We start from the raw sequence: 27456 nt of genomic DNA on the forward strand, positions 1-27456 counted from the left end.
TTACCAGAGTGGACGGGGGGAGGGAGGAGGGTGAAAGGGATAATTCGGTACATGTGTGAGGTGATGGGTTGTAATGAGTATTTTGGTGGTGAACATGATGTAATCTATGCAGAAATAGAAGTATAATGATGTACACCTGAAATTTTTACAATGTTATAAACCAATGTTACTGCAATAAACAAAAAATTTTAATAAATAAATAAATATACCAATTAAAAGTTGGCGGAGTGGATTGAAAAACATGACCCACCTATATGCTATAAAAGAAACTCACTTCAAATATAACAATTTAGGCTGGTAGAAAGTAATAGGATGGAGAAAGTTATATTGTGCAAACATTAATCAAAGGAAAGCCGGAGTGGCTACAGTAATATTAGATAAGGTAGACTTTAGAGCAAAGAGAATTACCAGAGACAAGGGACATTATGTAACGATAAAAGAGTCACTCCACCAAGAAAACAGCAATCCTAAATTTGTGTGCAGCAAACAACAGAACTGCAAAATATGTGAAGCAAGGCTGATAGAACTGAAAGGAGAAATAGACAAATCCACAATTATAGATGGAGACTTCACCCCTCTCTCAACAACTGAGAGAAGAACTAGACAGAAAATCAGCAAGTATGTAGAACTCAGCAACACCGTCAACCACCAGGATCTAATTGACATTTATAGAATGCTCCACCCAACAACATCAGAACATTCTTTTCAAGTGCCCGTGGAACATGTCCCAAGATAACTATAGATTGGGCCATAAAACAAATGTCAGCAAATTTAAAGACTTTAAGTGATACAGTATGTTTTCCAACTATAGTGGGATCAAACTTGAAATCATTAACAGAAAGATAACAGGAAAATGTCCAAACACTTGGAAACGTTACATACTGTATAATTCCATTTATATAAGATTTTTGAAATGACAGTTTTGGTAGTAAAGAACAGATTAGTTTATTGCCAGGGGTTAAGGAGAGGATAGAATAGGAGGGAAGTGAGTATGGCTCATGTAACAGGGCAACATCCTTGTGGTAATGAAAATGTCTGTCTCTTACCCATATCAGTGTCAGTATCCTGGTTGTAATATATTTTGTAATATTTTTATTCTTAACATTTGTAATAGGTTTTGCATTGGGGGAATCTGGGTAAAAGAAACATGGGATCTCTTTTTATTATTTCTTAAAACTTCATGTGAATCTACCATTATCTCTAGATTAAAAGTTTAATTAAAAAAATAGAGATCAGCAAGTGTTAGAGAAGTGTTTACAGCAAAGGAACACTAAACTGAGACTTTCTCCTTTACATAATCAGAGAATTGACTTAAAAATAAATAACTTTCTCACCAAAACAAAACAACAAAAAGCTGCACTAAGATACCATTTTTTCCCTATCAGATTAGCAAAGGTCATAAAGTTTGACAATAGATTTGAGCAGATGTGAGGGAAACAGGTACTGCATACACTCTTGGCGCCATCTGTGGAGAGCACTTTGGTAGTGGGTTTCAAAATGAGAAGTGCACGTGCCCTTTGACTTCAAGTTCCACTTTTGACTATTTGTCCTACAGATCTACTTTCAGAAATGCAATATGATGTGTTCAGTGTTATTCCCTGCACCATTGACTGTAATAGCAAAAGATTGGAAACAGCCTAAATATCCTTCAAGTAGAGGACTAGTTAAGTTATTGTTTATCAAGAAAATGGACTTCTTTGAATCCATGAAAACAAAAAAATGAGGAAGCTCTTTACTTACAAACAAGGAGTATTTTTCAGGATGTTTCAAGTGCAAAAAAGCCAAGTGGAGAACATTGTATATGCACACTGTGTGTGTATACACACATATATATAAAAATTTACTTGGATATACAGAGAACAGTTTTGGATGGATACTTGAGAAATTGCTTTCTGGGAGGGGAACTGAGTAGCTGGAGACGAGAGATATGGAAGGAAGAATTTTGAATTTTTACTTATGTGAATGTATTACTGAGTCAAAAAAGTAAATTTAAAAATATTATAAGTGATTGAGGCAATTTCGTGGTAATGGCATAAAAACTAATTTGTTACTCGTATGTTTAGCCTTTAGTAACTGATATTGATAGTTGAGACATGTTTAGCTCACATGGTGCAGAGATTTGTTTCTATAATTCTCCACTTTTTCAGATATTCAGATTTTATTATTTAAAAGCATATGCATAAGTAGTTTCTCTGAGTAGAGAGATACAAGCAATATTTAAATTTTGTTTCTTCTTTTCTTTCCAATGTGTCTTTAATTTTCTACAATGAACACAAGTTGCTGGCTTCTGTGCATTGCACAAGTCCGGAGAATATCATCCAAGGCAATGATCCTGATATTAGCATGTATAATATTTATAATCAGGAGAAAAGATGTTTAAATATCTTTGCACAGATTAGTTTGTACTTTTTTAATGTATTTGAAGTGTAGTTAAGTTCTGCATTTTTATATTTTTGTTCTGGGCTATGATAGGTGCCAATAATTAGGAAGCCAGTTGTGATGTGTAAATATGACATACCTAATTAATAATTTTGTCAAAGTGACATTACTGTTTTTACTCTTCCCCAGATCATTTCCAGTCCTGATTTTTCCCACTTGATTTTTGCTCTCTGGCCTTGGTGTCTCCCCATAGCCTTTATAATTTACCATTAACACCTAGTAGCCTAACAAAAGATGTATAGTACACAGCAGTTGATTTCTTTCCTAATTAACTCCTACTAATTAGAAATCCTCAAATACTTAATAAAAACATACCAGTGTGAACAGAGCAGCTCTAACTAATAATTCTGGATTGAGCATTGGTTGATAACATGCAAAAGACTTTGTTGTCCATGTTTTGCAAAGTGAGAAATTGGAATCTTTTTCAGTAGTAAATTTTTGAGTTTTGTTTAGTTGATTAATATTATGTGTCTCTTCATTGCTTCTAGGTAAATCTTACAAACCATTGCGGTTTCATGGGAGGACTACAAAAAAACAAAAGCACTGGATTGACCACACCATATTTTGCTACCTCTACAGTAGAAGTAATATTTCATGTATCAACAAGAATGCCTTCTGATTCTGATGACTCTTTGACGAAAAAAGTAAGTGCTGAGAAAAAAAGTTCTCCGAATTTTAAAATCCTAGTAATGAAGAAAATTAATACGTAAAATATGTAAGGAAGTAATGTAATTGATCAAGCACTATTTCTGAGTACTCCACGCTTCACCCAATACTGTCTTCAGAAACAGGATTGTTGTACAGCAAACTGTGTTCCTTACTGATATGATTGAAGGTTATAGTCTTAACAAAGGATTTGTCTGCAAGAAAATGGGGATATGACAAATTGAAAAACTTCTTCATATGTTCAAACTGGTGAAATTATATTTCAAGCCCCTTCACACATGGATAGATATAATGTTTATATTGATTGAGGGAGAGGAAAAAAATAAACTGTAAATTATTATAAAGCACTTAAAATATAGCATGCTTTATTGTAAATTTTCACAAACTAATATAGCAGATAAAATGAGATATCGTTAATTAAAATAAAGTTTACTCCCTTAGAATTTATGAGAGATATAATGGAACGGTTTTGATGACCGTTCTTGATCTTTTAAAACCTGCACCACCAATTTGCTCTCCTGGCACCTCCATTCAAAACTTATTCGAGTGACCCGCAGAGATACCTCAGAGTACAGTTGTATGTATTCAATCCGTGTTTGGTTTTGTTAGGGAGAAACATTTTTAAGAGTAAAACCTTGTCCGTCGTTTCTTTTCTTTACCTTCTCCTCCTTCTCTCTCTCTTTCTCCTCCTCTTCTTCCTCCTCAGTTTACTCAAAACTACTGCTGAATGTAACCAACTTAATATCATAGGTCATTTTGCTTGATAGGCTGATGCCCGATATCAGAGCTCTTCACACTTCATTAACAAGCTGTGAAAACAGTGTTATTCTCATTCTTTTGAAAAGGAACTTCAAAACTCCTCTCAAGTATTTTATAAGATTGATTTAACACCCTTGATGTCTTTTGTTTACATTTTAGAATACTGTTGGAAACTGCCTATTAAATGAGTATGGTTAGTAAAACTAATACATGAATGCTAATTAGATTGGAATGAGGAGTAAACGTGGGAGTAATTGATAAATGTAGGAAAGTACATTCAGTAACAGGTTTGCTAAAGAATTGCTTGGCGTGTAGTATTTAGAAGTACAAAATGAGCCATGAATACTGACAAGAAGACAGTGAAGAGTTGGATTGGAGTAAAAAACTTCAATTAAGCACTTTCTTCCATCAACTCATTTTAAATCTGTATGAAAATAAGCCATACTCAAAATAGAGACAATTGTGAGTATAGTGCAAAAAGATAAATAATTTTAATCCTTAAGAACTTGGCAGTGACTCATATTTTTCATTTTCATGGCTCCATGGATACAACTTTTAAATCCTAGAGCAGAGTATAAAATTAATATTATCTTAAATTGCAAACATAAGCACAGAACAAAGTGCATCATTTTTTGTTAAAATGCTTTTTTTAAAAAAAGAAAATTGTCAGGATATTTTTACTTCACTATAGTAAATCTTATAATTATATAGTACTTGAAATTTTATTCCTGCAGCCTTTGTAGAAATGTCAAATAAGTAAGATTTCTTATCTCCTTCAAAACAATCACAAGAGTTTGTCCTTAATTATTTAAGAAGAATCTGAAATGGATGTTTAACAATCCATTATCATAACAAAATTAATTTGGGAAATGATAACACTATTTAAGAATTATTAAATAGTTGAGTTGTAATTAAAATTATACCCTTAAATGGTGCAATTTTTAAGTACTGGATTTATTAGAGAATTTTGAGGGATTAAACTTTGAACATTAATAGTTTTATTCATCTATAAGTATGGAAAGAGTTTTTTTTTATTGTGGTAAAATAACATAATATTTACTATTTTAACAATTTTCAAATATACAGTTAATTGGCATAAAGTACACTTACAGTGTTGTACAACCATCACAAGTATCCATTTCTAAACTTTTTCATTTTCATTTAGTTCAAAATATTTTTTATTTTCTTTTGAGAATTCTCTGACCTGTATGTTATTTAGAAGTGTGTTGTTTAATCGCCAAGTATTTTGAGGTTTTTCCAGCAATCTTTCTGTTATTGATTTCTAGTTTAATTCCATTGTGGTCTGAAAGCAGACGTTGTATAATTTCTATTCTTTTATGTTTGTTAAAGTGTATTTTATGGCCCAAATGTAGCCTTTCTGGTGACTCTTCCATGTGAGTCTGGGAAAAATGTGTAATCTGCTATTTAAGTAGTCTTTGAATGTCAGTTATATCCAGTTGATTTATGGAGCTTTTGAGTTTAACTATATCCGTACCAATTTTCTGCCTGCTGGATGTCTCCATTTCTGATAGAGAGGTATTGAAGTCTCCTACCATAATAGTGGATTCTTCTATTTTTCCTTATAGTTCTATCAGTTTTTGCCTTATGTATTTTGACACTCTGTTGTTAGGTGCATATTTGTTAAGAATTGGTTATGTGGTCTTGGATACTGACTCCTTTATCTTCAGGTAGTGCCCTTCTTTATCCTTGATACTTTCCTTGCTCTGAAGTCTTCTCTATTTAAAATTAATATAGCTATTCCCACTGTCTTTTTATTGGTGTTAGCATGGTATATCTTTCTCCATCCCTTTACTTTTAATCTGTATATGTCTTTGTATTTAAAGTGAGTTTCTTGTAGACAGCATATAGTTGGGTCTGGTTTTTTTGATCCATTCTGATAATCTTTGTCTTTTAATTGTGATGTTTAGACCATTGACATTTAAAGTGGTCTTTGATACAGTAGGATTAATATCTACCATATTTATTACTATTTTCTATTTTTTTACCCTTGTTCTTTGTTCTATTTTTGTATTTCACACTTTTTCTGCCTTTTGTGGTTATAATTGAGCATTTTATATGATTTTGTTTTCTATCCTTTCTTAGTGTATCAATTAGACTTTTCTTTTTTAACTTTTTTTAGTCATCGCCCTAGAGTTTGTACTATACATTTACAACTAACCCAAGTCTACTTGCAAATAACACTGTATTGCTTCATGGATAGGGCAAGTACCTTATAGTAACACAATATGCCTAATTCTTCCCTCCTATCCCTCGTATCATTGCTATCGTTCATTTCACTTATACATAAGCATACATAATTAAGTAATTTTTGCTATTATTATTTTCTTAACAATCAAATATATTGTTGCAATTACTGATTCTCTGATGCTCTTCTTTTCTTTATGTAGATCTGAATTTCTAACGTATATCATTTTACTTTTCTCTGAAGAACTACTTTGAACATTTTTTGTAAGGCAGCTCTCTTGGCAACAAATGCCCTGAATTTTTGTTTGTCTGAGACAGTCTTTATTCTCCTTTACTTTTGAAGGATAATTTTGCAGGGTACAGAATTCTAGGTTGGTAGTTTTTTCTCCCAGCACTTTAAATATTTCACTCCACTCTCTTCTTGCTTGCATGGTTTCTGAGGAGAAGTCAGATATAATTTTTATCTTTGCTTCTGTATAGATTAAATGTTTTTTTCCTCTGCCTTCTCTCAAGACTTTTCTTTTTCTGTGATTTTCTAAAGTTTGAACATGATATGCCTAGGTGTAGTTTTTTGGGCATTTATCCTGGTTAGTGTTCTCTGAGCTTCCTGTATCTGTGGTTTGGTGTGTGACATTAATTTGGAGCAATTCTCAGTCATTATTGCTTCAGATATAGCTTCTGTACCTTACTGTCTTTCTTCTCCGTCTTATATGTATGTTACACTTTTTGTAGTTGTCCTACAGTTCTTGGATATGCTATTCTGGTTTTTTTTCTCTTTGCTTTTCAGTTTTAGAAGTTTCTGTTGTTATATTTTTAAGCCCAGAGAGTCTTTCTTGATCATGTTCAGTTCATTAATGAGCTCATCAAGAGTATTCTTCATTTCAGTTACATTGTTTTCTATCTCTAGCATTTATTTTTGATTCTTTTTGAGAATTTCCATCTTTCTGCTTACATTATCCATCTGATCTTGCATGTTGTCTACTTTTCCCATTAGAGCTCTTAGCATATTAATCATAGTTGTAATTCCAGCATCCCTGCCAGATATGACTCTGGTTCTGATGCTTCTTCAGTCTCTCAGAGTTGTCCACACTGAGGCTCTAGCAGTTTGTCAATACAGGGCAGGTTTTCCTACCCTGGCACTGGTTCCTACAGAGGTTTCTGCTCCGTTACATTATTATTCTGCCTGTCTGCCTAATTTTGGTGGCAGCGGTTTACACTGTAACTTCATTTATCGGACGTAAGAAGAGTAGTTATTTTTCAGTTTGTTCAGGTTCTTATTTATTGTTAGGACAGAGTGGTGACTTCTAAGCTCCTTACATGCCAGACTGGAAACTGAAAGACCCAGAACTTTATCCTTTCAAACAGAAACTCTGTACCTATTAACAAGCCCCTGGTGACCTCTAATCTATTTTCCGTCTTTATGAATTTGAAGTGAATACTGTATGATTCCACTTCTAGGTACCTCATGTAAGTGGAATCATGCAGTATTTGTCTTTTTGTGTCTGTATTATTTCACTTAGGATAATGTTTTCAAGATTCATCCATACTGTAGCATGTATCAGAATTTCATTCCTTTTTATGGCTGAATAATATTCCATTATATGTATACACCACGTGTCATTTATCCATTCATCTATCGACGGACACTGTTATTTCCACTTTTTGGCTATTGTGAATACTGCTGCAGTGAACGTTGTTGTGTGAGTATCCTTTGATACACTAAAGTTTTAAGTTTGATGAAATCCACTTTATTTTTTTCTTTGTTGCTCTGTTTTTGGTGTCAGTTCAAGAAATCATTGCCAAATCCAGTGTCATGAGGATTTTTAAGCGTTTTATAGTTTTAGCTTTTACATTTAAGTTTTTGATCCATTTTTAGTTAATTTTTGTATATGGTATGAGATAAAGGTCCAAATTCATTCTTTTGCATGTGGCTATCCAGTTTTTCCAGCATCATTTGTTGAAAAGACTAAGCTTTCCCTCACTGAATGATCTTTGCACCCTTGTCAAAAATCAATTGGCCATATATGCAAGAGTTTTTTTCTGGGCCCTCTATTCTATTCCATTGGTCTCAGTGTCTGTCCTTTTGCTTTAATTAAATGCTTTAATTACTGTATCTTTGTAGTAAGTTTTTTTTTTTTTTAAATTTATTTATTTTTTCCCCCAAAGCCCCAGTAGATAGCTGTATGTCATAGCTGCACATCCTTCTAGTTGCTGTATGTGGGACGTGGCCTCAGCATGGCCAGAGAAGTGGTGCGTCGGTGCGTGCCCGGGATCCGAACCCGGGCCGCCAGCAGCGGAGCGCACACACTTAACCGCTAAGCCACGGGGCCGGCCCATGTAGTAAGTTTTGAAATTAGCTAATGTTAGTCCTACAACTTTTTCTTTTTCAAGATTGTTTTTACTACTCAAGCTCTCTTGAGACTCTGTATGAGTTTTAGGATTGGTTTTTCTATTTCTGAAAAAAACTTTGTTGGGATTTTGATAGTGTTTGCATTGAATCTTTGGATCACTTTGGGTAGTATTGTCATCTTAACAATAGTAAGCCTTCTAATCCATGAACATGGGATATCTTTTCATATACTTGTGTAGTCTTTAATTTCTGTTAGCAATGTTTTGTAGTTTTCAGCCTACAAGTCTTTCTCCTTCTTGGTTAAATTTATCCCTAAGTATTTTATTCTTTTTGATGAAATTGTTTTTATAATTTCCTTTTGAATTGTTCATTGTTAGTATAAAGAAATACAAGTGATTTTCATGTGTTACTTTTGTGTCATGGAACTTTGCTGAATTCATGTATTGGCTCTAACAGTTTTTTTGTGGAGTCATGTTTTCTTCATATAAGATTATGTTTTTTCAGTGTTTCTGTGGAGGAACAAGAGCGTGGAACTTCCCTCGTCCACCATTTTGCTGACATCACACCTTAAAAAAATGTGTTGATTTAATTTTTCCTTTAAGCTGATTAATTCCAAACTAAAATTATAAGATAATTTACCAAGTGGGAAAGTTCTAGTATTTTTTCCAATTATTTAACAAGGAGAAAAAACACAGGCAATTTCATGGCATAATATTCTAATTGTTTAATATTGAGATGCCAGAAGTATTATAACTTTTTTAAATGTGAGCATATGTTTATAATTTTTAAAAATTTTATAATGTAAGCATGTATATTATTTTACTTGTTAAAATAATTATACCTATTTTATTGAAGAAAATTACCCTAGCTAGATAGACTTTTTTACTTAAAGCAATTTAAAGGGTTTATTTGTTTGTTTTAGTGAGAAAATTTCAAAATGTCACTGCTTTGCCGTGTATAGTACCTGCCATATAAAGGTGAAACCCGTCAACATTGTAGACAGTCTGTAATAAAGCAGTGTCATTTGGCGAGGTATAGTTCTCTTATTTTCTCGAGCAGTGATTTAAATCAGTTTAAGGAAAATCTCATCTATCAAAGTTGGGAGTAAATTGAACCAACATTTCATGTAATTCAGTAGAAAGGAAATATTTACCTGCCCTCATAATTCAGTATAGCTATTCTAAACCTTCTTTTCATAGCAATCAAAAAAACATAACATTATTTCTCTGTATACTGAGTTTTCCTTTTCCCTATTCTGTGTGACTCTTGTCTGTAATCTGTCTTCAGAGTCCTAGTATGTAAGCTTTTGCTAAGTAACAGGCTTATATTTTAGCTCTGTTACAGTATCAGTTTCTTTTTAATAAAAGGTTAAATGTTTAAACTTAATCTTAAAAACCAGTTGTCTTATACCAGTTCTCCTTAATAAAAAATCACTTTCTGTATTGGTATTTTTTCTCCTGAATTTAATAAATTCCACATTAGTGGTAATAAGTTGAGGCCTAGAACATGTGTCCTATTACAGATGAACAATTGGATATCATTAGGTTGTCCCCCTTTCCTTTGTACATATATCTTTAGGTGTGTTAATCCATTCAGTAGACACATTAATGAGCACTGGTTGAAGTGTAATATTGGAGGAAGTAAGGCTCCTTGACCTCAGCATGGAGTTTAATACCTATAATTAAATTATATAGTCGACAGTCAGTATAAAGAAATAGCCATGCCTCTGGCAAGCTAGAATTATTTATGACTCTGGTTCTTTGTTTTAAACTTGATAGGAGAAAATCATTTATATCTATTTTAGAGAAACTGATTTTAGTTCTCACTTTTTGTTTAGAATATCATGTGATGATTTTATAAATTATTTTTAAGCATTTTATTTTCTCAGAATGAGAGATAAATGTTCTTCAACCTGTTTTAAGTGTAGTATTTCACTTCTTATGAAGAGAAGCTTTTTCAAGGCTCAAGACAGTATCAGCAGAATTTTTACAACGTAGATTATACTTTTTGAACAAATTAACCAAACATTCAGTCTAACAAAGTAGTCTCTCTCAGAAATATACTACCATATTGAAAATCCTGATATAACCCCAGTCCAAGCCATGTGTTCTGTAAATTTTCTCTACCTGAGGAAGATTGATGGAAAATGGTTAAAAATAATTTCCACTTAACTGAGTTTATTCACCCCTAAAAATCAAAAGTGCTGCAAGCATTGGTATAAAGTGTTTGCAGGAGCTTGTCTTATTTCCTCTGTCTCCTTGTTCTAGCCACTTGCTGATACTCTGCTTCATAGGTAGCTGAATCATCCTTTCAGGAGTTTGATGAAGATCAAGTTGAGATAATTGTAACATACTTAGTTGGACTCTCTATCTTTCATTTACTGGACCCCCCAAAAGAGGAGAAAGAAGCACTTGATTTAAGTTGGTCTCCTCTGAAATACTGTTAGTGGAATGGACAACAGTTCATTTTCTGTTTTGAAATTTGGTCACAATAGTTTCGCAAATAAATAAGCTTTATAGACCTACTTGGTCTGATTTTAATTTTAAATCTATTTTTCTTTATTTTTTCTAGAAATAAAATTAAAATAGACTTTACTTTCCAAAAAACTATATGCTAAATATAGTCTGGAAAATGAGTTCAAAAACAAATTTAAGGAATAATAAAAAATTTTTTATTATTTTAGTAAAAGTGTAGTTAATATAATAGTTAATAAATGCTATGGAATTATACTCATGGTTTCAGCCCCAAATATAGCAACCTTCCATAAAATAATTCCATTTTAATATCATAGATTCTACCCTTAACCCCAATTTCTATAAATATACTCCTGATGACAAGAACAGAGGATAGACAAACCAGGAAATATAAATGGTTCAGAGTAAATTTATCTCACCACTGTGAATGGTTTAATTTGGATGGTATAGCAGTGGCTTCTCATTGCATGTAGAATAAAACTAATTCCTCAATATGGCCTTCAGTGGCCTGTATGATTTGGCTACCTGCCTGCCTCCCTCTCTGATCTCATCTCCTGTTGCTTTCTTTTTCATTTACCACAACCTGGCCTCACTGGCTGTCATTCTAACCTGCCGACATGTCAAGCTCAGTCCATGTCAGGGACTATGTACTTACTGTTCTTTCCCTTTGAAATGCTCTTTCTCCACATCTTCAGGCTTTCTCATTCTCATTGTTTGTTTTCAGACTCACGTGGCAGTTCCTCAGAGACACCCTTCCAGACCATCCTAGCTAAAGAAGCTCCCTCCACCCAGAAACACTGTCACATTACCCTGTTTTATTTTCTTTATAGCACTTATCACCTTCAAAGTGGCATATTTAAATAAATGCCATCATTGCAGATAATTCTATTTTTATGCTGTGTACTATGTAGTGATAGAAAAAAAATTTGCCAAGGTAAGCACTGTGATATTATCTTTTTAACAGTCAACAGTATATATTGAATGCCTAGTGTGCTAAGGTATTGTATACAAGCTGTGCCTGTTGCTTCAAGAAGCTTTTCTTAATTACCAAAAATGAATGATCCAGACAGCAAGTGAATGTATGAAAATATTTGTGACTATAAGAACGTGTATGAAAGTATGTTTTTGCACATGATTGAAGAGTATGTGATAGTGTATGTTTTGCTACATATGAGTCTCTGGAAGTTGGGGGAAGGAATGAGGGCGTGGGCGGTGAGTATTACTCAGTTTCAATTTCTACATGTATCCCACTGTTTCCTGAAGTGATGGCCTCACCTAATTAACTTCTGTGCATTCTTCAGGTGCCATTATAGATCAGTTTTCTTTGTTATTTGCATTCAGAGACATATATTTAGAGCATGATCTATATTGTTAGTTATTCATTTATTGCTTAGTTATTTTACTCTCTCTTCTCTGCTGAACTTGAAGCTTTGTGAGAGCAGAGACTATGTCTGTTTTTCCTCACCATTGTATCTGCAATAGCTAGAACAGTGCGTTTAGTCAGCTCTCAATATTTGCTAATGTGTGAAAGAAGGTGGATAGGAAGGAGGAGAGAAGGCCTTTTAAGAACTCATGGACTAGTCCAGGTGTGTAGGATGACTAGCATCTGACCTAGGGCAACAGTAGGGGGAATACAAAGGAAAGTACAAAAAGGGAGTATAATACTTCAAAAAAAAAAAGAAGAGCTTGTTAGAGGTACAGTAACGAAAATAGAGTAATTCAAGACTCAGGTTTTCGCCCCAAGTAATTATAATTAGTTGTCAGGTGCTTTTGACAGAAATGGGGAAGTCAGAGGGTAAGCTGATTTTGTGAAAGAGATGATATAGTCACTTTACATGAATCCTAGTCTCCAGCTCCAGATGAATGGTATTTTGTGGCACTGAGGAAATCTAGAATTGACTCTGGTGTCTCTGCTGATAATCATGGAAAATGAGATAGGCAAACATCTGATTTTTATAAAAGGACATGGAACAGGCCACCACCTACAATAATTACTAACATTCATGAGCCTCCATGTCAATGCCTGGCAAAACAAGATTATTAAACAGATGGCATGTGAGCATTTAGGTAATGAAGTAGTGATCACTAGGAGCCACCATCAGTTCACCATAACAAATCACGTGGAAGTAACTTAATTTGTTTTAATAGGATTACTAGATCAGAGAAGGCCGTTAGACAGTATAAAGTGTTTAACTAAGTCGTTTGCTGTGGACAAGTTGAAGAAATGTGGTCTTAATAACATAGTTCAGTAAGTATATTCATGACTGGTTGTATAATCATATCTAGAGACATAAATTTAATGAGAGGCAATATAGGGAGGTGGTTAAAGTATGGTTTATGGAACTAGCCTGCCTGGGTTTCAGTTCTGGCTCTGCCATTTACTAGTTATGTGACATTCGGCAAGTTACTTTATCTTTTTGAGTGTCAATTTCTCACCTGTAAAAATAGGGGTAATAATAATTATACTTACCTTGTAGCATTGTTGTGAAAATTAAATAAATTATCACAAAGCACTTAGAATAGTAAGCGTTTAATAAATGTTGGATATTTTTTTAACCGGGAGGAACATCTGTAATGACTTGCTATAAGGCTCTTAATCGAACTGTCCCATTCGACATTTTTATCCAAAATCTAAATGAAGACACAAGAATTTGAATTTAAGGATAACTCAAATCTGGGAAAGAGAGAGCCAATACATTGAATAGCAGAATCAGGCTAACAAAAGACCTTGATAGGCTTAAAGGTAAACTGAACCTGGCAAGGTAAAATTTAATAAGCATATGAAATCTTCTCTTTAGTTCTAGCAGTCCAGTTGTACTACAACTCACTACAATTGACTGCAACTTGCATTTGAGCCAACATTGTAACAAAGCAACATTGTAAAAAGGCCGAAAATAATTTGGTGAACAGAACAAAGGAAGTAGTAGTCCCATTGTGGGCTGGTTGTATTAGTCAGAACATATATTGATATTGTATTCTATTCCAGACACCACACTTTAATAGAAACATCAATAAACTGAGGTAAAAATCCAGGATTATGAATAGGTTTGTAAACTATAAGAAGTGGAGCTAAGGACACTTTTAACCTGGAAAAGAGAAGTTGAGATATATGTTAGACCAATCTTCAAATATCTGAAAAGATAATATATAGAATATAGATTGGATTTATTTGGTAAGGCTAATTTTGGGAGAACCAGCTTCAGGAAAGCAGATTTTAGCTTAGTATAAAGAACATTCTAATGATTGTAGCTCTTTAAAAATGAGTGGGCTGATTTGTGAATTTGTAAGCTTCTCAACCTTAGAAGTATTTGAGCAGAGGCAGGATTACTTGTCAGGGATATTGCAGTGGGAGTTCCTGTATTGGGTGGGAAATTAGAGCTTTAAGGTCTCTTCTAGTGCTAATACTCTATAATACATTGAGGACTTCAATTTTACACATGTTGAATTTCATTTAACTGTTTTATCTTCATAAATTGATGAGGATAATCTGCAGCTTATGTTATAGACCTTGAATCCTGAAATGACTGTAGCAGCAGTTGAAGTGAATTTGGAAGAGGAATCTGATTGCCATTCATTTTAACAGACCTATCCCGTGTACAGAAGTCTTGTACTCTATTTCAGAAGGGATTGGCATCTGAGTACAAAAACATGTAGGTAGGAACTCCTTTTAGAGTTTTCAGAGTATGGAAAAGCCAGCTGAGTATACATAGGACACAATCTTGTAAGAACATGAGAGAGAAGGAATAAATAAAATAAATATAAAATAGTATATAAAGTATTGATGTCAAATATGTCAAAGACACTTTTGAAATTTCTATTAACTGTTAACCACTCAAAATTCATTTTTTCAGTAATCTTTCAAAAATTACGAAGATACATAGCAATGATTAACAATTTCTCAATTTGAGTTTAATTATTATATAGCAGATTTTAAAAAAGATATAGAAACATGCCTCATCACGACAGCATAAAACAGTTACTTTGTTAGCATTTGAATATAAATGATACAGGATGTTCTTGAAGCCTTTCCCTTAAAATGCTTGAACATGTTTAGAGTGATTTTGTTATACACCTGGTTCTACAAGTATCTTCATTACAACGTCTTGATAAAATTGTATTGTTCTTTTCCATTAAACTTCTATAACTGACCTTTAATACTCTGCGGTAGATATTTGAAGACAAGCTTTGGTTATAAGATGCAACTACAGTTGCTCTTTTCTCTCTTTTCTTTAGATAAGTGGGCACTAGAAATTATAGATAGCTTTGGCAAGAGTTCAAGGGTTAATGTAGCAGATAAATAAAAGGAATTTTCTGTAAATTGAGACCTGCATTATTTCAGTTGTCTTGTCTTTCCTAACCTAACTCATTTAATTTTAAAAAGTAAATACTTAAATTCTTCCTGACAGTGTGCTCAGCTTTTACTATCGTTTATTACTTCAATTATACTTGATATCACTTAGAACAATCTGCCATTTGGAAATCTCAGTATAGCCTGGAGCTTAGTATTAGATCTGGCTGCTATTGTAACATGTACAGCATATGACATTAATGTATCAAAATTAGATTGGATCATCCCTCCTGGTTAAATTTATTTCACATTTCTTTTGTATTCAGTTAACATAAACCTATTAGAGAAGCTGACACATGGGGATGGCTGTATAGGAAGGATATTTTTAAAGTATTTTGATTAAAAAATGAAATTATAGAGCCATGGCTTTTCTGAGTTGTGTAATCTTTTTTGGTTTTTAAAAATGTCACAAAGCCCATGTCCTACATTTATATCGTTCAAGGTGTGTGTGTGTGTGGTATAAATAATGAAAATTAAAACTTAAATAATATTTTAATGTTTGAGGCCTACCATCATGTATTTAGAGCAATAAGCACATTTATGGTTTCCAAAAAGGAAAAAGGAATTATTTAATCCACTGAAACCTAAAAATAGTCTTCTTTAAAAGAAGATAAAGATCTTTATACTATATTTCTAAAATAATAGATTCTGGTCTATGGATTTAGGTGGGCACTATCTTTAGAGTAATAGCTGCCTCCACCTTATAATCCGTCAAGGTGTCTAAGGCGGCATTTCTTGCTTAGGAATACAAATTTCAAAGTTCAGGGATTTACCTTGTATTCTCATATACTTAATGACATTCATAGTGATTAGGATTTTCTAGATGGATTGATGTTGGGGACTGTAAGAACCATTAGAACACTGGTTCTTGGCTTTTTTTTGTATTTGTATTTGGGGTGGGTTTTTTTTGTATTTTTTTCTGTTTGATAGACTCTCTCCTCAGAAAAATACACAAATAAAATTTTACAAATAATTTTCAAATATTCGCAAATGCCTTGAACCCAGACTGAGAACTTCAGGGTTAAAGGGTAACAGAAGAGAGCCTTTCATTAATTGGACTTAACTCTTTTCTTGTTTAAATTGCACATTTCAAAAATAGAAATCGTCTGTATGTTAGCTCATACTAATAATATTGATGACACTAATCCTAGTTTTCTCTTCCAAACTTTCCCACCTACAATGTGTCCGGTTATCTGAAAGTAATTGAAAAGCCTACGTGAGATATGCACCAAAAGTGAACACAAATATTTGCAGTGGCAGAATCAATAAATGTACTAAGATAACCAAATTTTATATTGAAATACATGTTTATGCAAGAATCTCTGTAAAGAAAATTCAAGACTACTGGGTATTAAGTTCATTTTTCTAATAACTTATTAGAAATCTAACTTTTGGACGCTTTGCTTTTTCATAATTTTAATCATCATAATGTTAATTCTCTGATTGCCAGAAATACCTTTGTAAGCACCACAAATATTTAAATTCTTTTTAAATTTAAATATTTAAATTCTAAGAATTTCATAGGCAAAAAAACCCTGGAAATAAATTTGTTAAACCAAATATAATCAACTTTCTCTTACTCAGTAGGTGATGACCCAATTTATGAAATGTCTGTTTCTTTTACTTCTCTTCCTGTTGTCTCCTTCAGGCTACTTCACTGCTGATTAGCACTTCCAGAGAGTTGTCAGGAAAAAAGAATCTTAAATCAGTCACTTCTTAAAAACAATCTTTTAAAAGGTTTGATAGTGGAGAATTGGTACAGTTGCTAGTTAAGAAGAGTATTTGGGGGGCCAGCCTGGTGGCGTAGAGGTTAAGTTCGCCTGCTCTGTGTCAGCGACCCAGGGTTTGCAGGTTCGGATCCCAGGTGTGGACCTATGCACCACTCATCAATCCATGCTGTGGTGGCGTCCCACATACAAATTAGAGGAAGATTGGCGCAGATGCTAGCTCAGGGACAATCTTCCTCAGCAAAAAGAGAAAAATTGGCAACAGATGTTAGCTCAGAGCCAGTCCTCCTCACAAACAAAAAAAAAAAAAAAAGAAGAGTATTTGGGCTGTGTTTTGTAAATCTTTTTTATCTAAGTTCTCTGTTTCACATTGACTATAGACAGTTGAAAATTATTGGGTCTCTCAAATAGTGTCTCCTAATGTCTTTGAGTGTTTGTATTTTGTGTGTTGTGAAAAATGATCAAATGAAATTTTTAAAATATGGTTTTTTATTTCTTTACCTTTTAATCTTTTTATAGTATCTTGTCAGTGGCTGTATGACTGTACTCACAGGGCTTTTCTAAAGCACTGTGTACTGTTTTCTTGGTTTTCCAGTTGAGACATTTAGGAAATGATGAAGTACACATTGTTTGGTCAGAGCATACTAGAGACTACAGAAGAGGAATTATTCCTACAGAATTTGGCGATGTCCTTATTGTAATATATCCAATGAAAAATCACATGTTCAGTATCCAGATAATGAAGAAACCAGAGGTAAGAACTCCTTATCTTACATTTTAATAATATATTTTGACTTCTATATAGGTTGTGAGCTTCTTTCCTTCTTTCAGAAGAGTTAGACTAGACATCAAGTGGTGAAAATGCGAGGAATGAGACACAGACTCTGGTAGTTATGTGAGTTGTCTAAGTCTAGTTCAGAAGGAGCTAAAACAGGAAAAATAGCAAGAAACTGTTGAAATGGGAAAAGGCTACGTAGTGCCAGAGTAGAAGTTCCTTTATCCTAAGCTCACAAAAGGACTTACCTTTTATTAAGAGGATAATTGCAGTTTCCTACAAGATACAGTAAAAAGTAATCATTCCCTTTAGAACAGGAACTATAGGAATAGTATATTTCCTATAGAAATGTATAGATTCCTATATTTTTAGTTGATGCATCGTATTAAGATTGCATGATTATTTAGTCATGTCACTTAATAAATGAAAATTCTGCAAAGAAAAAAGCCAAGTAGTTGTATTTGGATGGCTTATACCATAGGGTTGAAACATGCTTGCAGAAGTATTTTCTTTCAAAATAATAAAAGTTTGGTAGTATTTTGGTGTCTTTCTTACTTTTTTTTAAATTGAATACTTTTGGTTTATAGAAAACCTACTTTTTGACAGTTGATCGTGAATCTTCCAAATTTCTTGATTTGGAATAAGTTTCCCATATGTGAATTTAAGCTTATGGCCAGGTCTTTTTGGGGTTCTTCTAAACCAGAGGTCAGCAAACTATAGCTCACTTCCTATTTTTGTACAGCCTGCAAGCTAAGAATGTTTTTTACATTTTTAATGGATTTTTCTTCTTTAAAAAATCACAAAAGAGGGTCCGGCCCTGTGGCATAGAGATTAAGTTCGGCGTGCTCTGCTTCAGCGGCCCAGGTTCGCAGGTTCAGATCCCCGGGGTGGACCTACACCACTCATCAGCTGTGCTGAGGCGGTGACCCACATACAAAATAGAGAAAGATTGGCACAGATGTTAGCTCAGGGCGACTCTTCCCCAAGCAAAGAAAGAGGAAGATTGGCAACAGATGTTAGATCAGGGCGAATCTTCCTCACCAAAAAAAAAAAAAAAAATCACAGAAGAAAATACAGCAGAGACAATATGTGGCCACAAAGCCTAAGATGTGTACTGTATTATCCACAGCTCATGTCCTTGCCTTTAGCTGCCATTTGTACCAACCATATTCAAATAGAATAACTGTTGAAACTGTCAGTCATCTGATAAAAATGATAATTTTTAAAACGTAGTTTTTTCCCTAATAAACCATGTAATAAAAGTGTTTTAGGTTATGTAGTAAAGCTGGTTTCACACAAAAATAATGAAAAACTAACTTGCTGCCTGTAAGAATGTATGTCTTTGCTGTGTTTACTCAATGGAGGAAAAGGAATTTATTTCTAGTGTTGGATTTTCGTGTACAATTGAGGTTACAAAAATCTGAAAATTGGCAAGGAGTATAAATTATTTAGTCAGTTACATGAAGAACATGGTTCTTTTGAATGGAAACCCTGTAGACATTTGGCATTTTTTGTTCGTTTACTGTCGTAGTGTGAATGACCTATAGTGGAAAAGAATTGAGTTTAAAAAGTATTACTACTGAAGGAAGAACTGAAGAAGCAGAAACACTTTTGTATGCAAGCAGTGTCTTGATTGTTCTTATTTACAGCCTTTCTCCAATTTGAGTATAAAATTAGTTTCCAATTTCTCAATCAGGTTCCCTTCTTTGGTCCACTTTTTGATGGTGCTATTGTGAATGGAAAGGTCCTACCCATAATGGTTCGAGCAACAGCTATAAATGCCAGCCGTGCTCTGAAATCGCTGATTCCACTCTATCAAAATTTGTATCCTTTTTAGCAGTATGGTTTCTGCTCTAATATCTGTCTACTTTCCAAGGTAAATATTTGTTATGTGTTGTTAAGACCTTTGAGTTTCTATGTATTGATGTATAGATGATGGAGTTCCTCCTCAGTGTTTGAGCAGTTACGATATTTGAAGCACGTATTTTCTTTTATACACTTTTAATCAGTACTTATATTCTTTTGGTCAATTAATTAGAACCCCATTATGTGCTAGGCACTCTGCTACTCTGGATGTGCAGGGATAACCAACACAGTCATTGCAGAGTATTCAATCTAGTTGAGGAAATCTACTGTTTTCGGTATATGTGCTGTAATAGAGTTATGCACAGAGTGTTCTGGAATATAATAGCAAGGGGCCTCTCACTCTGCTGGAAGGGGTGGTGCTGTCAAGAAATACTTCTGAGAAATGTGAGGATTGAACCAATCTTGAAGGATGCATAAGAGTTAATCGGGTGGGTGAGATTAAGAAGAGCATTCCAAGCAGAGGGACAACATAAACAGAGACATGGAAGTATGAGAGAACATGGAGTGTTTAAGAACATGGCTTCTGGAGCCATATTGCCTGGACTCAAATGCTGGCCACGACTTCCTTAGCTGGGTAGCCTTGGGCAAGTTATTTAACCTCTCTGAGCCTCAATTTCCGTATTTATAAAGTGAGAATGATAATAACATCTAGCTCATGGTGTTGTGAGAACTGAATGAGTCACTATGTATAAAGCTCTTAGAACAGTGCCTGGGACACAATGTGCACATAGTTTTAAATTTTAAATTGTTTCTGATAGTCCTTTCTAAAATGGATTTGGGTTTCCATATACTTTTTCTATATAATTAAAAATATTTCAAGTATTTTTCTTTTACATAATAAATTGTAGATGTTAAGCTTTACAGGGAAGGCTTTTTAAAATATTCTATGTTCGGGCCGGCCCCATGGCTTAGCGGTTAAGTGCGCGCACTCTGCTACTGGCGGCTCGGGTTTGGATCCTGGGCGCGCACCAACGCACCGCTTGTCTGGCCATGCTGAGGCCGCGTCCCACATACAGCAACTAGAAGGATGTGCAACTATGACATACAACTATCTACTGGGGCTTTGGGGGACAAAAAAAAAGGAGGAGGATTGGCAATAGATGTTAGCTCAGAGCCGGTCTTCCTCAGCAAAAAGAGGAGGGTTAGCACGGATGTTAGCTCAGGGCTGATCTTCCTCACATACATACATACGTACGTACATACATACATACATACATACATAAATAAATATATATATATATCTCCTATGTTCTATTCCACATGAAGTGGATTTATCCTAAGTCTGCCACATACATTTTTTTCTTTTGATGAAAATTGACTTAAGCAATCTGATTCCTATGTAATTTCTCATGTATTCTGACCCTGTGAAATGGAATTATAGTTGGATCATGCCATGTTATATAGATTAAGCTTAATGACATTTATATAGCATTTCTTATTTGTGGCAGTTATATCTTCACTTACTTTAAGTTGAAAACTCAGATTTGAAGTGATCGTTGTTGTGAAAAGTAAGGATTCGGTTTATTATTTCCTGAATATCTCTAGAAAGGTAGCTAATCTTACAAGGAATATACAGATTATTACCCATAGACTAATCTCATCCACATGTCAGATCCACTGAGGTTGCCTTCTTTCTGACCTTTGCTTCTTTACAGTCGTGTGATCCTGATGTTCATCCTGAGGGTAGTGTCCTCCACCATTTTATTTAAGACACCGTTGAAAGAATGCCTTAAATCTTTTGGGAAAGTGGTGAGAGAGAGATTAGATTGTAATACAAAACTCTGTTTTCCTCTTATGTCATAAAACAGGAACTCAATTTGTTGAGCTAACACAAACTATTTCTGGCCCAAACAACATAACAACAAAGTACAAAGAACGTTTAAGATGCACACCTTACCAAGTATGTAGTTAAAAATGCAAGATTAAAAGTGTTGGGGATATGGCTTAATTTCTTTTTCCTGCACCTGAAGTTCATATTCTTGAGAACTATTTCAGACTTACATGTTACACTAGAGGTATGATAGCTGGATTTACAGTTAGAAAACATTGATTTTAACTCAAGGTCTGCCTTGTGATCTTGGTCAAGTCAAGAATCTCTAAACCTCACTTTCTTCATCTGTTAAAAAGATGCTAATACCCATCTCGGAATTGTTGTGAAGATTGAGATGATGAATTTGGATGTGCTTTGTAAATGAAATAAGGTACATTGTTTTGTGCAATGATTCTGTTATGTGTAAAGATTAAAGTCAGTATAAAACAACTCTACCCAACACCAAGGAATTGCCTAATTGGGTTTTTATGTTTGGTTGGTTGGTAGGTTAATTGATTGGATTGGATTTTCAGGCCTGCTTCGTGAAGTTCTTAACAGTTAATCTTGCCTGAGACATTAATAGATACCACATTTGAGAATATTCTAAGATGGAGAGAGAGAATTTCAGATGAAAACAGTAAACATGAATACTTTATTTACACAGAAAATATGAGCAATTTCTATTAGCAAAGCTACTTCTGGAACATTCAGAGTAAAAACGTTAAACCAGACAGATCAAACAAATTTTTCTTGACTGGGAAGCTTGAATTTAGAAGCTATATGGAAACTATTTTCCCAGATTATTTAAGTATATAGTAGAGATACTCCTAGCCTTTGCTAATTTGAAGAACATATAGTCATCCTTCACAAAGTTCTATATTAATTTTAAATGTTGAGGAAAATGACTTCATAAAGGTGGAATACTTGATTTTTAAATGAAAGTTTATATATTACAACTATATGTCTTTATTTTAAGATACTGAAATATAAATGTCTTTTAAATAACAAATACATATTTCAGAAATATATTAAATTTAAAAATGTATGGTTTTGACAAATCCAGATAAGTTCCCATTAAGGCAAAAAATCATACTTTCTAAAACAGATCCATAAAACTTAACAGAAATTGAGATAGAAGTAAGCTTCGGAAACCACCAGAGTTACTACTTCAGTCCTCATAAGAGAAGTGAAGGGGTAAAGAATATATAATAGGGGGCAGCCCGGTGGCGTAGCTATTAAGTGCTCGCGGTCCACTGTGGTGGCCCAGGGTTCGCGGGTTCAGATCCCAAGCACACACCGACACACCGCGTGTCAAGCCATGCTGTGGCAGTGTCCCACATGAAGTGGAGGAAGATGGGCACAGATGTTAACCCAGGGCCAGTCTTCCTCAGGAAAAAGAGGAGGATTGGCGACAGATGTTAGCTCAGGGCTGATCTTCCTCACAAAAAAAAAAAAAAAGAATATATAATAAACTCAATTATATTTGGATAATTGTACTGCTGTGTCAGTTATTTTATGCCCAATAAAAGTACCCACTAAGATTCCACAGGATAAATTGTGCTATTTATGATCATTAAATACAGTTTAAATTTTATCCTAGGAACATCTTCTGTAACTATGATTCTAATGTTGTTCACTAAATGAGGACAATATTGATTGTCATATGCTGCCCAAATCGATCATGCTGGCAGCCAGAATTACAGTAATCTGTCAGTATTGATGACTGTCTTTCAAGCTTTGAAACCTCTCCTTCACTTCACTTGTCATTTCTTGCATTACTTGTACTTGAAAAACGCCTTTTCTTGCAACCTCTGACGTTGTCAGCTAGGTACTTTTTTTTTGTCTCGAGCTCAATTTGTTGGTTTGATCATGCAGTTAGAACTGAAATGCAACACTGGGGAGGAAGAGTAGGCAGACCCTGAGTAACCGTTGGATCTTGGGGGTATTTCAGGTTTATCTTAGACATCATTTATTAGTTACTTTTTGAAAGAGTGTGTGTTTCTGTGTGTGTGTGTGTGTTGAGGGTTTTTGTGTTTTTTTGCAGTGAGAATAATAATTCCAAAGTACTAGTTTCATGATCTTAGTTATCATGACTCTATTCCTTAAATAAAAATTTTAAAACAATTATTTGGTTTGATCCTAGAGATGTTTTGAATATGTACAGATGTTAAATATGATGTTATCATGTATGTACTGTTTCTTTTTATTTTTTAATGTAAGATTTACTATAAATAGAAATTTTCAGAAGTTATCATATATAATCATGTATTATGGTTCTCAGAGAAACATAATCAAGAGGATGTGTGTGTATATATGCATATATAAAGAGAGAAAGATTGATTTTAAGGAATTGGCTTACACGATTGTGGGGAGTGGCAAGTCTGAAATCTGCAGGAGTTCCTAGGTAGAGTGGGTGATGCAGTCTAAGTCAGAAGGTATCTGGAGATAGAATTCCTTCCTTCCTTGGGGACTTAAATATTTTCTCCTAAGGCCTTCAACTAATTTGATGAGGCCCACTCACATTATGGAGGGTAATCTACTTTACTCAAAGTCTCCTGATTTAAACAGTAATAACATCTTAAAAATACCTTCACAGCAACATCTAGACTGGTGTTTGGCCAACGACTAGGTACCATGGCCTTGCCAAGTTGACATAAAATTAACCATCTCACATGTCCTGTTTTTCTTACGTTTTTCTTTTTAACCTTTCTTACTACAAAATATAATTTGAGAAAAGTACATAAATCCTAAATGTACTACATGCTGAATAATTACAGTTTAACCACCACTAGGTCAAGAAATAGAACTGTACTGTTTTTCTCCTATCAAAAATATTTATTGATCACTTACATGGTAGTAGTAAAGATTTTGAGAGAGATATGAAGACAAATCAGATGGTAATCTTATCTTCAATAAGCTTATAATTTAATAGGGGAGAGAATAATATTCACATTATAATTATAGCACAAGATAAAATGTATCATAGTAGGGTTATGGATAAAAATATAGATATCTATATGTAGATATCGATATTTCATATCCATAGATATGAAATACAATACATGGAATGGGGGATGTTATAAAATTAAACACTTTAAAAAACACTTTCTTCCTAGGTTTAATATTCTTTCATACCAAACCAGTATTATTTGATTTCTTCTAATCTGTTTAGAGTTGACTTTTTCTTAAATGCCAGAATTGGGTTTCTGTTTAACTTTATCAGACAAATTACCAGAAGTCAATGGTCATTCTTCACTTAGTCACAGTTTGTTATCCCTGCAGTTCTACTACTCAAATGTTGAGAACCTGTTGCAAAAGTATGAAAGCCAAAACGAAATGAAATGTCATTGATTGGCTCCACTAATGCAGTTTGCCATTCATTATGATAGAATATTATAAAACCTCTTAGGGATGCCCGTCAATATTGTTGCCATTTCATGTTAGAAGAAAGAGAGTTTATTGAGAAACTACATAATTTTATGTATCTACTATCTTTTTATAGATCGTTTCCTCAGAAGATAATACAATTATGGACTGTCCTTAGTTTATAAATTAATTATATTAAAATATATGGAAGCTGTTTGTTGGGAAATCAGCATGGGCTTCAGAGTCCAGAACCACTTATTAAGTCTGTCACTGTCTTTGTGTCTAATTTTTTTTAATCTGTAAAAAGAGTACCAAACTCAGGATTGTAGTAAGGATTAAATGAGATTATCCACGTGAAGCACTAAGCAGTCTGTCTGTCATGTAGCAAGAGCGCAGAAAATGGTAGCTACCCGGTAGTTGATGATGTTATCATTATCATTATCCGTACATTAACACTGGAAATAATTCTTCCAAACACAAATCTAAGTATACTAGAAGACTTATGATGGCTCTTGACTGTTTATTGAAATTCTTGTCTAAATTCTTTGACTACCTGCAAGCAGTTCTTGTTAGCTTACCCTCCCAAGCTCACAATTCTCACCATAGTTTTGTCAAGCACATCTGTACTTCTCCCCAGCTCCGCCCCCCATCCTCACTCTCATCTCCCACCACACGGACACCCAGGACACCCTATACGTGTCCAGCTAAACCATATTTATCATCTCTGAATGCCCTTCTTCTCTTTTAGGCCCATGTCTTTGCCCCAAGAATGCCTTTCTCTACTCTTTTTCACCTAATATATTCATTCTGCATGACCCAAATAAAATAACTTTGTAAAGAAAACTGTCCTTCACTAAGCAACACACTGCCTCGTAACATTTTTTGTTAAAGGACTTACTGTGTGTGCATATGTTAATAAGTCTTATGTATCCTGGTTTCACTAACTTCTAGCACAGTGATAGGTGGCTACTAATTTGTTGTAATAGTACAGGGTAGATGGATTCATGGATGGATGGATTCTTAACTATTCACTTCTCTTTAACAAAAAATTTCTGTTCTTTTGCCAATGTACTTTTAATAATAAGTTCACTTGTTTTTTTTGTTGTTATAATTTATGGTTTCTATTAGTCCAGCTACAACTGTAAGAGCGTGCTGGATAGGTAAGAAAAGGAAAACTAGGAGCAGTAGGAATTCTCCCTGGTACATGGACAAGCCGTAATAGCACACACAAAGTATTGTGACTTACTAATCAGTTTTTGTTTTGTTTTGTTTTGTTTTGTTTTGTTTTGCTGAGGAAGATGTGCCCTGAGCTAACATCTGTTGCCAACCTCCCTCTTTTTGTATGTGAGCCACCACCACAGCATGGCCACTGACAGGTGATACAGGTCCACACCCAGAAACCGAACCTGGGCCGCTGAAGCAGAGCACGCCAAACTTAACCACTAGGCCACCAGGGCTGGCCCTACTTATTAATCATTATATTTTTTATTAGAGGGCATTATAGTTTAATGAAGATAATTTTCAAAGATCAATAATTAGTGAGGGTTTTTTCCTCCACTTCTAAGGGGGTTGGAAAGGAGAAAAGTTAAGGAGAAAAGTGAGCTAAGACACTTGTGACTTGGTGACAGTGACAGATGTCGTCTTGGGGAGAGGACAGTTTGGGTCATCCTGTTTCCCCCGTCCCCTCCCCCCAGGAAGGAGGCAGCACATGGCTGTAGCCCTGAAGGCTCACACTTTCTGCTGAATGGCAAGGAAGGTGGTAGCCACAGGAGAGCAGTAGGGGGCAGCCATGGGAGTCTGCACAGGCTGAGATCTTCAATTTTACTTCTTGAACCTTTGCATCATCTACATGAGCGATTCCATCAATATCTTAGGTGTGCCGTTTGTTCTACATACTTTCTAAATGAAAGTCTTAAACTTCATGGACAAATTGGTTATTTGTTGAATACTCTAAGATCTATGATTATGGTCATTTATGCTTCAAAAGAAGAAAAGATAATTCTTTAAATAAAATGTCTCACCAACTAAGTGATCCAGGTTTTGTGGCCTTTGAAATGCTAGCAGCCCTTGTGCTTTTGATTTCAATCATCATAGTAGGACCTCTCCAAGAGCAGATAAACATTCTTCTTTGCCTAAAAATTTGCTCTTTAATGGGAGCATTTAAGTCTCCTGTGTTAAAGACATGGGCATTGCTATAGAATTTTTTGCTAAAAAGCTTGTGATTAAACATCCCATTGGCCTGGATTTTGTTGCCAAACCTTATAGTTGTTTATGCACAAGAGTAATTATTTAAACAGGGGCCCTGGAAATGTGTAACACTTCTATCGTGACTAATATATTCTTTACTACATCAGTTTTAATTTGTTCAGCTATTCTTTTCAAGGAATGGCAATATATGCCTATTGATGATGTTGTTGGTATTTTGAGAGGCTTCCTTACAATCATTTTGGGACTATTTTATTGCATACCTTTAAAGATATTAGTTTTGGTCTAGCAAATCTGCCTGTGTCCTTTCAAAAAGATATAAGAGCAGTAAATATAAATCTCTCTGATATGTAATAAATGTTTGATAATAATAAAGGAAGTTTATTCTGTGGAGTTGAACTAATATGTCTGAAAATAGCGTTGTTTTTTAATGTTCTCTAGAGATGATCTTTTTTAAGGTTTTACT

The 27456-nt window shown here is 34.3% G+C and overlaps 1 protein-coding gene and 1 pseudogene across 6 annotated transcripts in view; both read left to right on the forward strand.

Annotated features, from left to right (window-relative positions):
- Positions 1-27456, forward strand: part of RALGAPA1 (Ral GTPase activating protein catalytic subunit alpha 1) — a 247265-nt gene that overhangs the window by 198734 nt on the left and 21075 nt on the right. For all 6 annotated transcript variants that reach the window (XR_009220006.1, XM_058540714.1, XM_058540717.1 and 3 more), the window contains 3 exons: positions 2928-3083; positions 17564-17722; positions 19440-19567. Coding sequence is in view for 5 of the 6 variants with exons in the window: in XM_058540714.1 (XP_058396697.1) it covers positions 2928-3083; positions 17564-17722; positions 19440-19567 (443 nt within the window). In the remaining variant the exon portion in view is untranslated. The remainder of the gene's footprint in view (positions 1-2927; positions 3084-17563; positions 17723-19439; positions 19568-27456) is intronic.
- Positions 19585-27431, forward strand: LOC131405594 (magnesium transporter NIPA2-like; annotated as a pseudogene).

Source organism: Diceros bicornis, chromosome 5 (genome assembly GCF_020826845.1).
Source record: "Diceros bicornis minor isolate mBicDic1 chromosome 5, mDicBic1.mat.cur, whole genome shotgun sequence".
Lineage (NCBI taxonomy): Eukaryota > Metazoa > Chordata > Mammalia > Perissodactyla > Rhinocerotidae > Diceros > Diceros bicornis.